The sequence below is a fragment of the Nyctereutes procyonoides genome, unplaced genomic scaffold, assembly GCF_905146905.1.
Source record: "Nyctereutes procyonoides isolate TBG_1078 unplaced genomic scaffold, NYPRO_anot_genome, whole genome shotgun sequence".
Lineage (NCBI taxonomy): Eukaryota > Metazoa > Chordata > Mammalia > Carnivora > Canidae > Nyctereutes > Nyctereutes procyonoides.
Genome location: NW_026575134.1, coordinates 10,751,638 through 10,763,079, shown reverse-complemented (window position 1 = coordinate 10,763,079; position 11,442 = coordinate 10,751,638). Strand labels below are relative to the sequence as shown.

At 52.6% G+C, this 11,442-nt stretch overlaps 1 protein-coding gene across 4 annotated transcripts in view; it reads right to left on the bottom strand.

Annotated features, from left to right (window-relative positions):
* Window positions 1-7,628: 7,628 nt before the first annotated feature.
* Window positions 7,629-11,442, bottom strand: part of VPS41 (VPS41 subunit of HOPS complex) — a 166,338-nt gene continuing 162,524 nt past the window's right edge. For all 4 annotated transcript variants that reach the window (XM_055300997.1, XM_055301001.1, XM_055300999.1 and 1 more), the window contains exons 26-29: window positions 10,347-10,446; window positions 10,197-10,241; window positions 8,775-8,854; window positions 7,629-7,847 (exon numbers count right to left, since the gene is read on the bottom strand). In XM_055300997.1, coding sequence (XP_055156972.1) covers window positions 7,767-7,847; window positions 8,775-8,854; window positions 10,197-10,241; window positions 10,347-10,446 — 306 coding nt within the window. In that variant the 3' untranslated portion in view covers window positions 7,629-7,766. The remainder of the gene's footprint in view (window positions 7,848-8,774; window positions 8,855-10,196; window positions 10,242-10,346; window positions 10,447-11,442) is intronic.

The following is an 11,442-nucleotide window of genomic DNA, read 5'->3' as shown; positions in this document are numbered from 1 at the left end:
AACCTCTGTGCCGCCAGGGCTGCCCTCCTTTTGCTTTTAGGAAAAAAAAAAAAAAAAAAAAAGGTTTTATGGTGGGTGGTTTTTTTTTCTTTTTCTTTTTTTTTTTTTTAAGTAAAAGTAATATTGACAGCTCTCTAAGAACGGGCATTATCATAAGCTGACGGCTATACGCTAATCTCGCAAAAAAAATAAAAGGGAGCTGCAAAGTGGTCAGGCGGGAGAGGCAAGGGGGTCGCGCCCGGCAGGGGGGAGCGGCAGGGGTGCGAGGACCCCTAGTGACCCCGAATCACTCAGCCGGGGCCCGAGTGTAAAAATAGCAGCGCGTGAGAGTAACCGATTAAACGCGCAGTTTGCGGAGGGATTTGGAGATGACGGCGCGGCGGGGCCTGCGCGCGGCGGCTGTGCCCGGCGGCCCGGAGGGAGCCCACGGCCCGGAGGGGGCGGCCGCGGCCGGGCCTCGTTGCCCCGGGAGGAGCCGCCCACAGCGCCCGCCAGCGGCTGGACGTCTCCGCGGTCAGGAGGGTCTTCACGCCCTTCGGCTGACCTGAGCAGCTGCGCCTCTGAAGCCACAGGAGTGCGGAGGGGCCGCCTGCACGTGCCCTACTTGGGGGCCGGCGGGCTCCTGCACCCCGCGGCTCCCCCGGCTCGGGAGTAAGGAACGTGCTGTCGAGCTCCTTTGCTCCTTTCTTTTCTTTTTAAGATTGTACTTATTTGTGAAACACAGAGGGAGAGAGGTGGGGACACAGGCAGGGGGAGGAGCAGGCTCCCTGCGGGGAGCGCGACGCGGGACTCGAACCCGGGACCCTGGGCTGAGACCCCCGCCGGGCGCCGGCCGCCTCTCCAGCCCCCACCCCCGCCCCGTGGGGTCCGCTTCCTCCCCCAGGAAGGAACCCGCTCTCTCCCCTCGCGGCCTGGCTGCCCCGCGGTCCACGAGGCCGGGCCCCAGGGCCTTCGGATCTACCCCTGGAAGTGGCGCTACCGCCGGGCAGAGGGCGGGGACCACGAGGCCGGCGTCCTGCACCCGGCACCCCGAGCAGGGACACCCCGTCTGGGGTTCCAGGCCACCGGGGCTCGGAAATGCTAACTTCCCCAAGTGGCTCCGTGGGGACGGGCGTGGATTAGGGCTCCCGTGCACCTGAAGCACAAAACGCTCCTGCTCTAAGCCAAGGCCTCTCTTCACCTGGACTCCTAACGGGATCTTTTCTGGCCCATCTTTGTACAAATGACTTTCCTGCGCGTAACTGGAGAATTCTGCATTTCACCAGTATTAAGCTTTGCATGCTCGTCGAGTATTGCAAGGTGGCTTTCGTCCTTGATTCCGTGCCCTGTGATCCCTCCCACCCTCCCTGTGCCACCTCCGGGTCCCATTCACATGCGGGGGGAGAGACCGTGAAGGCAGCCACCTGCACAGACGTGCCTGTACAACTGGATAAGCACTGGCATTAGACTATAAGCTTGATGCTTTCCGAAGTCCAATTTTCTAAAAAAAAAAAAAAAAGAAGTGCAAGGGGCGCCTGGGTGGCTCAGTCAGATGAGCCTCTGACTCTTCATTTTGACTCAGGTGCTGGTCTTGGGGTCCTGAGTTCGAGTCCCATACTGGGCTCCGCGCTCAGCCAGGAGAAGCCTTGCGATTCTCTCTCCCTCTGCCCCTCCTGCACTTGCGTGGATGTGCTCTAACAAGATCTTTTCTAAAAGAAATTGTAAGCTTGAGTTTGCGCTCTAGAGCCACATGTTGTCAATGTGGGCGCGACTATGTGATGCAATGGCAACTGGAGTCACCGAGTGGGCCCTTTGACATTTAGAAAAAAATGGCTCAAGGCCTTTATCCGTTTCCCATCAGGAAGGCCAGCCTCCTCCCAACAGGCCCGCCAGGGTGCAGTTTTTGTGCTCTTGTCACCCTGGGGGTCTCTACTGTTCCCAGGCAACTCCAGCTCCTGCCGCTCACCGCTCCTCTGTTCTCCCTGCTGTCCAGGGTCCCAGATGTAGGGCACAGATCCTCAGATTCCCCTAGATGCTACTCACAGAGGACACTTTATATACAGACTTCACCGAACGCTGGGGGAGGCAGAAGGGCTCAGCATCAAGGCGACACACAGATGCGAATACTGGCCTGTCTCTTGAAAAGCCCTTTGGTTATTCGCAGTTGCCCGTTCTCCTTCCCTAAAATCCCCCTGCTCGGTCCCCCTCCCGTCAGAAAGCCGAGCAGCGCGGCCCTCCAACCCGGTAGGGCTCTGGCGGACTCCGATGATCCCAACAGCGCAGCCAGGAGCCAGCGGAGGTCCTGCTTCTAGGGCGGCCGCTTGAGTCTCGGGGGCCCAGTGGGCCCAGCAGCCCCCGCAGGTGCAGGATTGCAGGACAGAGGTTTAGCTTTTCACCCGTGTGGCCCCTACAAGTGCCTGTAGGAGGCAGAACCTGCTGTCAGCTTTGGCTCTAAGTCGCGTCATTTTCTCCAACTCTGTCCCAGGTGGTGTTGAGCCCGGAGTCCGAGAGGGGGCCGGGCTCCCTGGGTTGGCAGGGACCGTCGTGTTGGCTGGCTGCGGTTATAGCGGCCCTCACGTCCTCAGGATGCCGTGGTTGGGATCGCCGACTACATGATCGCTCGAGTCCAGGAGCAGCTAGTGGGATTTTGAGAATCTATTAATGGGCCAACGTGAGAGCAAAAGGGAATGGAGGCTACTTGGAATATTGGGGGCAAAAAGCTAGATGAATTTTAGAAAAAAAGCTTTAGCTTAAATCATTTGAATACATTGATCTGTGGTGATCTGACCTATTCAGGCATTTATCATGCCCGGGACTAAGGACCTTCCTGATGTCCTTGTTTTTTGACAGCGCTTTGTGTTTTGAAAACCACAGCACAAAAGGGGAACGATGGCAAGTGGATGTATCCATGGAGGCATCAGGTATCCAGATCAATCATAGGAGCTACCCAAGCGAGGTGGGCTCTGTTCTGGTCTTCTTTCTGCCATAACATTCCCAACACTCTTTCCAGGGGAAAGAACCCCACGCCTGGCAGGAGGATGAGGTTCAGTCTGGTAAGGGACACTGAACAAGTGGCCTTTCTGCACATGCCTTTGGAGATTCTAGTTTTCTTTTCAGGAGCAATCGACTTACAGGGATAAGACCTATATCCCTGATAAGAGATCACCAATACCTTTGTCATATTTGTGCCACAGTCATGGAGGCTGGAGCACAAACTGCTTTACACTGGGGGGCAGGGTACCGTGGGGGTTAGACCGGGAGAGGGTGAGACATTAAGTTAGATGTTCAGGGCTGGTGGGATCTAAACCGAGGAGTTGGAAGCAGGTGACTGAACACATGGGGAAAATGTACCACAGAGACTGTAAGCATCGGGAAGAGCAAAATGCTGGGAATCTGGATCAGTCTGGAGGGCCAGTTAATTGCAGAAGTTGGGTGCAGAATAAATCAGAAGTGTGGATATTGGAGACGGGAAAACTGGGAAGGGATCGGTTTCTAACCCAGCCGAGTTAGATCCAAGCTAGCAGCAGTGAGAATGCAAGACAGCGTGATGGTAAGAGAAGCTGGCACACTGGACGGGGGACAGAGGAGGAAGGACGCGCCAAGATGAGGTTTTAGGAACCTGAGAATAAGTCGTGCTCCTTACAGAAGTAAGAATGTAGACAAAGGAGACTTGTTGATGGTGGCCGAGAAGATCAAAAGGGAGGAAGAGAGGGCAGTGGGTCTCTAGAGGAGCACAATGACCAGAGGGGCCACATTTGAGTCCTGCCACTCAGGTCAGAATGATGTCACGTGCTTATTTCTGTCTTGAACAAGGGAGAAAAGCTGGACTTCATTCAGCAGACATTTCCGGGCGCCTCCTGTGTGAGAGAGGCACGGGAAAGGTGAACACGAGAGGTCCTTCGTCTTCACTGAGCTCCTGGTAGGAAGCAGCAGACACGTAAGCAGAATGGACAGGATGCTACTTTGGTGTAGTGTATCCCAGGGGGATTGTTTCCCCCCTTGGGGAGAGTCCCCTGTTCACAATAAGACGGAAAGGAGGGTGGAGATCACAGAGCAGAGAAGGAAAAGCAAGTCCTGGATTTTTAAGTTCTGGAATAGACTCTTAGAAATTGAGAGTCAGCAGCTTGCAGGAGCCTCAGCCTGTGGGTACCCAAAACAATGCATGCTCAGGTGAGGCCGGTCCCCCACTGCCCCAGGTGGAAGCACTCCACCAGACGGGGCAGAGCCAGAGGAGACAGGCCCTGGGAGGAGAGCGGAGAGGCGAGGGGTATTGCTCTGAGCTCCATCCAGACTGAGGTCTCAGTCAAGGTGGACTCAGCAGATAGGTGTGGAGCTCCTATCTGGAACAGAGGCGCCCCACTTTGTTTTCTTTGAGAGGCAGCAAGCCTTAGAAAGCAAATGCCTACCTGCTCCAACACCCCACCCCCCACCGTGACACACACACCACACACACTCTTGGGAATGGCAAGGAAGCTATGGAGAAAGACCAACTCGGTTGGCAAGACTGACTTTCCCAGGCAGCAGAGCCAGGAGGCTGACAGGTGCGGGGGACCGGCTGGGATGGGAGGGGGCGCTGCAGAGGCCTGGCGGTCAGGAGCAGCAGGGGCAGTCGGGGAGCCGAGGACCAGAGACTGGGAGGACTGCAGGCTCTAGGGGATGCCAGCGGAGAGGCAGGGCTGGAAGGCTGTGGGGTGACAGCATTCTAGCCGATGCCAGCCGGTATGGGCGGAGGTCGACTGACAGCACGATGCGTCTTATAGACACTGGATGCAGTGAGGCCACCCCAGCTGCTACCCCAAAACTTAGAGGCAACCAGGAAAGAAGGGGTCCCTGAACTAACTCAGAAAAAGCCTGATTTCTCTGAGTCTGCCGGGAAGTAAGATGAAATCTATGCCACTAGGAAGACTCCCATGGTGTCCTGCCGCGGACCTGGGTCTGGGCGTAGACACGGCAGCTGTGCCGGGTGGCAAAGGCAGACGGAGCCCCAGGCGCCCTCCTAGGACGGGTGGGAGGTCCGAGGCAGCCAGGGAAGCGAGGACTCACGAGCACAGTACCGTGGGCTGGGAGAGCAGAGTAAGGTAAGGGATCCACGAGCTACTTGGTGATGGCTGGAGCCAGCCTGAAGTCCGGGGTGAAGGGCCGCAGAGGCCCATCCGAGAAGGCAAAGCCCCTCCCCCTGCAGGGCACTGGGAATCCTGACGGTTCAGAGGAGGGACGTGACCACGCGCGCATTGAGAACCACCGTTCTGGGTGTAAAGGCAGGCCTGGCCTTGGCTAACTGGCTTCTGGGCTCCGGAGGCCGAGTCCTCCACTCTCTACTGACCACCCCCACCTGCGCTGCGGGAGCAAAGGCCTCTCTTTCCAGCTACTGGTCCAGGTCCAGGACGGAGAGGTGTCTGGGAAGTCAGTTACTGTTTAGCATCCAAAGTGGTGGAGCTTCAGGAGCCCAAGACTTGGTCAGAGAAGCCAGAAGCAGCTGGTCTGAGGTCGAGCCCATAGCCATGTCTCCTACACACACAGTATTTCATTCGGTGTTACTGAGCAAACTTTGAGAGAAACGGAGACTGTATTTTTATTTACAGTTTCCTTACAAGTAGTGGTCTGCATGCTCTGTGCCGCCCGTCCTCTGACGAAGGTGAGCTGGGGGTGCCCCTGGCAGCCCGGTCCTGGGGGCGCTTTGTGAGGTGTTCCTGGAAGCTCTTCCTGTTGACGGTCCCCTCGGTCCTCTCAATGATTCTGCAAGCCATTGGCCAGTTTATAAGAAATCCCCTTCTGTGACGAGACTGGATTTTACTTTCTACATACTGACCACAACAGGTCAAATACATACTTAGCCACTATATATGTGTTTTTTTTTTGTTTTTGTTTTTTTTTTTTTTTAAGATCACCGATGCTGCAGGCCTCTTGCCTGCTACCTGACCTCAGACGGATGGCTTGGCCTTTACGTGCTCCAGCCTTTTCACCTGAAAATGAGGAGAGTCAGGGCTCCAATCTCACAGGGTGGGGTAAGGACAAGGTCTTTATAATAGCGTCCGACACATAGGAACTACTCGAATGTTTGTTTTTAGAATGTGAAATATGTGGTTTAACACTGTAACAGCCAGATGAAAAATCTGTTAAGAACTTCTGAAACTGGTATAAAACCCTTTTGGCTAAAAGCAAAAGAAAGCCACTCGCACAAAATAACTTTGAACTTGGCTGTTTTGCACTCAAAGGCTTCCTGTAAGGAGGCGAGGTGAAACATGCGCTCTACAACCGCCTCCTCTTCTCCAACCTAAGTGCAGTAGCTCGGCTTCTTACCTGTGTTCCAAACGGGCTCGTGAGGTTTCTTGGGAAGGAAGGATTTCTCTGGCTAGAACGAAAGGGAAAGAGCAGAAAGAGCACTAGTCTTGGCAGGAGGGAGAGAAGATGCTGAAGGGGCGAACTTTCCTCTCCAGGACACTGAAGACCAGCGGGAAAAGCCTGTGGTCTGCCAGAGAGTATTCTTTGGGACTCCACTGGGGAGATGTGCCATGAATTTCCTCTGAATTCCCTCCTCCCACCCCGACTTCCTGAATAGAGCCCTGCTCTGGAGCTCACCCCCACCTCTGACTGTGATAGCGTCTCTACGTTGTAGCGCTTGTCAGGAACCGAGGGGTGTGGTATGCTCCCGGGGGTGCCGGGAGCATGAGAGGGGACGCTGCTCAGGGAGTGGCTGGACCAGCATCAGTGGTCAGTATGTGCTCAGGACCTGCTGGCATCCCACCTTCCTCCCCGCCCCCCAAAGAAGCACAAAGTTGCATTTATTCGCATTGTGGGGCTGAGAGTGGTGACAGCCCGGGGCCTTCCATACTTATACGCCCCTGGCAAGAGGATGGCAACATATCCCAAGACGGATGAAGCCAGTAACTGTGTGCATCCGATGTTCTCTCTGTTCCACGGGGGCCGACACGGCTCCAGAGAAGGCTCCAGGAAACTCGTGCCCACCCTCCATCACAGGACAGCCCCATTTCTCCTGAGAATCCCTCGGACTCTACGGTGTCCCTCCCTCCCTGCTGGCAAAACCAAACCACGACCCGTCACACCCCTCCACACAGTGTGCCAGGATTCCAGACTGAAGTTCAACCCACTAGCAGTGAGTCTTTCGTCACGGGAAAGAGCTAACATTTATTCAATCGACAGTCGCTGCAAGTCGTCAGGACGCACAGAACACGTGATCAGTCTCCATAAGACAGCATGATGGCAGCCTGCTCCTATCATTCCCAGATGCCCTTGAATAAGTGACAATTTACACAATGTTTCATTCAACACCTATTAAGAAAATAACTACATAATGTTGATGACATTAAAAAAATAGCCAAACCCAGAAGGTGAGGCCTGATGCCAGCAGAGCCTCTGGAAGCAGGTCCAAGTGGCAGCAAGCGCTGGCTGGGCAGCTCCCCTGGCAATGCGCTTAGGCAGCGGGGACCCCTTGCAGTGGGCTGCTCGGTGGACAGTTTTACTAGGATCTAGAAATTCATTTCCAACTCCCAGACTGACTTTTCCATTCCCAAATAAAGATGGAGCCAGACATATGATGAAATACAGACTGTGATCCCAAATATTTCAAGGCGTGGATGGGGAAAAGCCCAACTTCATCAGCTGCACAGAGAAAGCTCGAGTAGACAGGCGAAGATGGTGAAACTTTTTTTTTGAGCAGAACATAAACATGTACAAATCTCTTAACAGCACTGGTGTCAACAGATGCTGCTGGGGCTGCGACAACAGTCTTCAAGGGTGGTGAGGAAGATGAGGACAAACGGAAGCAGCTACTTCTTCATCTCCAAAATGGCACTTCCTGGTCCGCGGTGCTTGGCACTGCAGATGCCGCAGAACTGCGCAGGGGAGCTCTAAAGGTGTGATTTGAAAGACACAGTTTTAAAAAAGCTCTTTCTACTCTCATATTCAGAAATATTTTACGGGAGCAGTAGTGGGGGTGAGGGGCTATGAAATAGCACTCCTTTTCCTGGAGATGTTGCTGGTTCACACAGGGTTCTGTCTACACCAGCTGTTACTGTGACTCAAAGGATACCCCGAAGCAAAACGACAGCAATGTGACCTGGGGGGGAAACGGGAAGCAGGACACTAAAAACAGTAGTGTCGTGATACAGAAATCAGGCTGAGGAAGTTCTACAAGCTGTAAAATTGTTCTGTGTGTCGTTTTGCCCTAGCTTGACAGTCCTCAGTTTTCCCTAAAGCAATTCCCCCCGGTGAGTACGCCTGTGTGATGTTTCGCACAGTAATCCCCCTTTACCCTTGGAGTATGCTCCAACCCCCCTGGTGGATGCCCGATGCCACAGACCGTACTCAGCCCTGAACGTACTGTTTTTTTCTGTGCATACCTACCCACGATGAACGAGGCACAGTAAGAGATCAGTAACTAGTGCACCAGACTGTCATGCAAGGTGAATGTGGTTTCCTCTCTCCTGCTGTACAGTCACTCTGCTTGTGACGAGGAGAGGAACCACCTGTGAGCTAGCGCTAGGCGGCTACTGACCTAGCCGTTCGTCAGGAAGAGGATCATCAGCTTCCAGACGGCCAACCGCCCTGGTAACTGACACCACGGGTGAGGGGGGGGCTACTGGATAGTACAGGATGCACTTGAGAAATCATTTTTCTTATGTGATAGAAAACAAATCCAGAGAAGCCACAGAGCCGCGGGCTGACGGGTATACTGCTGAGCGCATCCTCCCGACTGCATCCGTTTTTATTTATTTATTTTTTATTTTTTATTTTTATTTTTTATTTAGTTGGTAGCTGCCAGGCAGCCAACTCACCATGCTGGGCACAGGCAGGCACTCCTTGTGGAACATGTGGCGGCAGTGGAAGACCACCACGCTGAAGGGCTTAGCTGCATCTAGGGGGCAGAGGGCAGCAAAGACACGGGAGAACTCAGTACAACGAGCAGACCAGGAACTTGAAACCATCCTGAATGAAAGTCCAGCAGCAGTTTTAATTTTCCAGCCAGCAGCTGCCTTGGGAGGATTACATATTCACAAACGCATCCCTGAGGGGTGGTCTCTGCGTCACAGCTCACCGGCCTGGACACCGCATCAGTGAGGACTACGATCCAGGGACCAACTCACAGCAAATGGAACCATGCCTGTTTTGAAAGTTAGGATCAGTGTGTATGTACATGCCCTCCTCCCCAGGAGCTGCACACCATCGACTCAAGTCCATTTGGGGCCTTAGGAAAATCCTGCTAGTTCACCTCCTGCCTCTGCCAAAGCCATTCAGTGCCGTCAAGGCATCATGGGCTTAGTTTCCCAGGCGGGGACCTTGCAGAGCTGTGTGCGCTCCAGCAGGACCTTGATCTTACGATGCGGTGTGCTCGTCTGCATTTCTGTTAAAACGCTACCTGAAACCACCACGTGAGCTCCCAGCTTTTCCTGTGCTCATTGCTGTCTTCACCATGGACACTATTTCCTCTAGGAAAGACCCCAATAGAAGGAATTCTCATGTTTCTGTCCTATTATATAATCCCTTAAAGCACAGTAAATCCTACAGCAGCTACCTCTTTAAGCACCTATGCTGAATTTATATTAAAAAAAACACTTCTTGCACCCTGATAACTATGTTTTAATTTCTTTCAAATTACAGAATTTTCTCTTTCCTCTCCTTCTGTGAGGTGCTCTGATTACATGTGACCTTATATATGTGTATATATATATAGATCTACCAACTATAAATACACACGTATGTTCCAATTAGATGGCAAGTAGTAGGTTTCTGTCGAAACGTGGGAAAACTTAGAGGCCTAGGATCATACAGCAGAGAAAAAGTTTAAAGAAAACAGGAGGCCTCTTATCCCATCTTTTCCCCAGATATGCGATTCTTCTACCTTGGAATTTAAACGTTGTTGATGGTAGTTTCCATTCTGTCTTACTCCAAAGCCCTAGTATCTCAAACAGTGCCCCCTGAAGCAGCATCCACATCACCTGGGAACAGGTCGGAACTGCCAATTCTGGGGACCGCACCTGTTGGGGTGGGGCTGGCAATCTGGGGTTTAACGAGCCTCCTGGGGAATGCAGACCCCCCCACCCCCCAGTGTGAGCACCTCCGCGCTCAAGGGGTGGCGCTGGTGTACAACTGAGTAGGGCTGTGGGCTGAAGTTCTTCTCTAAACTGGATTCTCCCAAAAGTTATATAATTTAGTAATGAGTACACACCTGAGAATGTCCCCCCTCCCAACCGCCTTACCTGATGGGAGAATAGGAGAAAGGCACGATTCACAGATGTTCTCCTCTGCAAGGAAACACACACACTTGGATCATACAGTACTTCTACTTGCCCGGTCTCTTCTGAAAGCAAGGTATAGGGTTCTGATATGATCACTTCCATCTTACCCACCATCAACCAGAACGCCTTTCATTTGAGTTCGGTGCATTTTCTTCAGTAAGGACAAAGAGTCCGCTACGAGAATCTTCTTGCAACCTTCACGAAGTAGAATCTAATGCATACATTGTAAGAAAAAAGGCATTTTTAAAAGACTCAAGTATGGGGGTGAACCCTCTCACTGCGGATTCAAAAATTGGTGTTTGAAATCGTCCAATGAGGCACTTACTGCTTTCCTGCCTTCGCTACGCTTTTCTCTCCAAACTGCTCAGACCAACCTTTCTAAGCCCCCATTCGGCCACAACTGCACGTATGAATATACAGTAGTTTCTGTGGCGTTTGTGAAATTAAATATAAGTTGCAGAGTCTGGCAAGGAAGGCTGCATTAACCAACCCCAACCTCATCTTACAGGACTTCCTAATGTGGACTCTCTCCGGCAGTTTGGCTCCAATGTGACCTGCTCACAGCAACCTCCAGATCTTTGCCCAGAATGGATAACCTGCTATTCCTAAATCCTCTGTTTGATAAATCGATCTATCGCACTCATCTATAACTGGGTTCCTGTCATATGAGAACAGGGCACACGGAAACTAAACAGATGTCATTTCTGTCCTAAATCCCGGCCCGGCTCCAATCCCTCTTTCTTTCCGATCCAAATTGTTGAACGCAGTCCCAAGGATGTAATGTGTCCCTGTTAACCCTCAGATTTGATGGCTCTTAAGGGGGCTAACAACTGAAAAATGACCACAGATATTAACACCCTGGTACAAAATTCATTTTCTTCATCCCAGCACTGTACTTTTTGTTTCTTTATGCATTTTTCCTGTTACTTGGTAGGCTTCATTATGTATTTTCTCCATCCCTGCCTGGAGGATTAGGAGCGGTAGGAACACTGTAGCAGTCTCAGAAGTTGGGACGCTGAGGGCAGGCTGCTGTTCCTGGCTGGCCCCACGCTTTGTGTTTCAGACCCAGTAGGGATGGAGACAAAGTCTTTCCACCTGCTTTTAGCAAGATACCTAGAGGCAACCCACTCTACCTTCCACCCCCTCTGCTGGCCCCAGTGTGTTTCCAGGCTGCCCTAGGTTTTCCTAGGTGTCTTATTAGAAATTG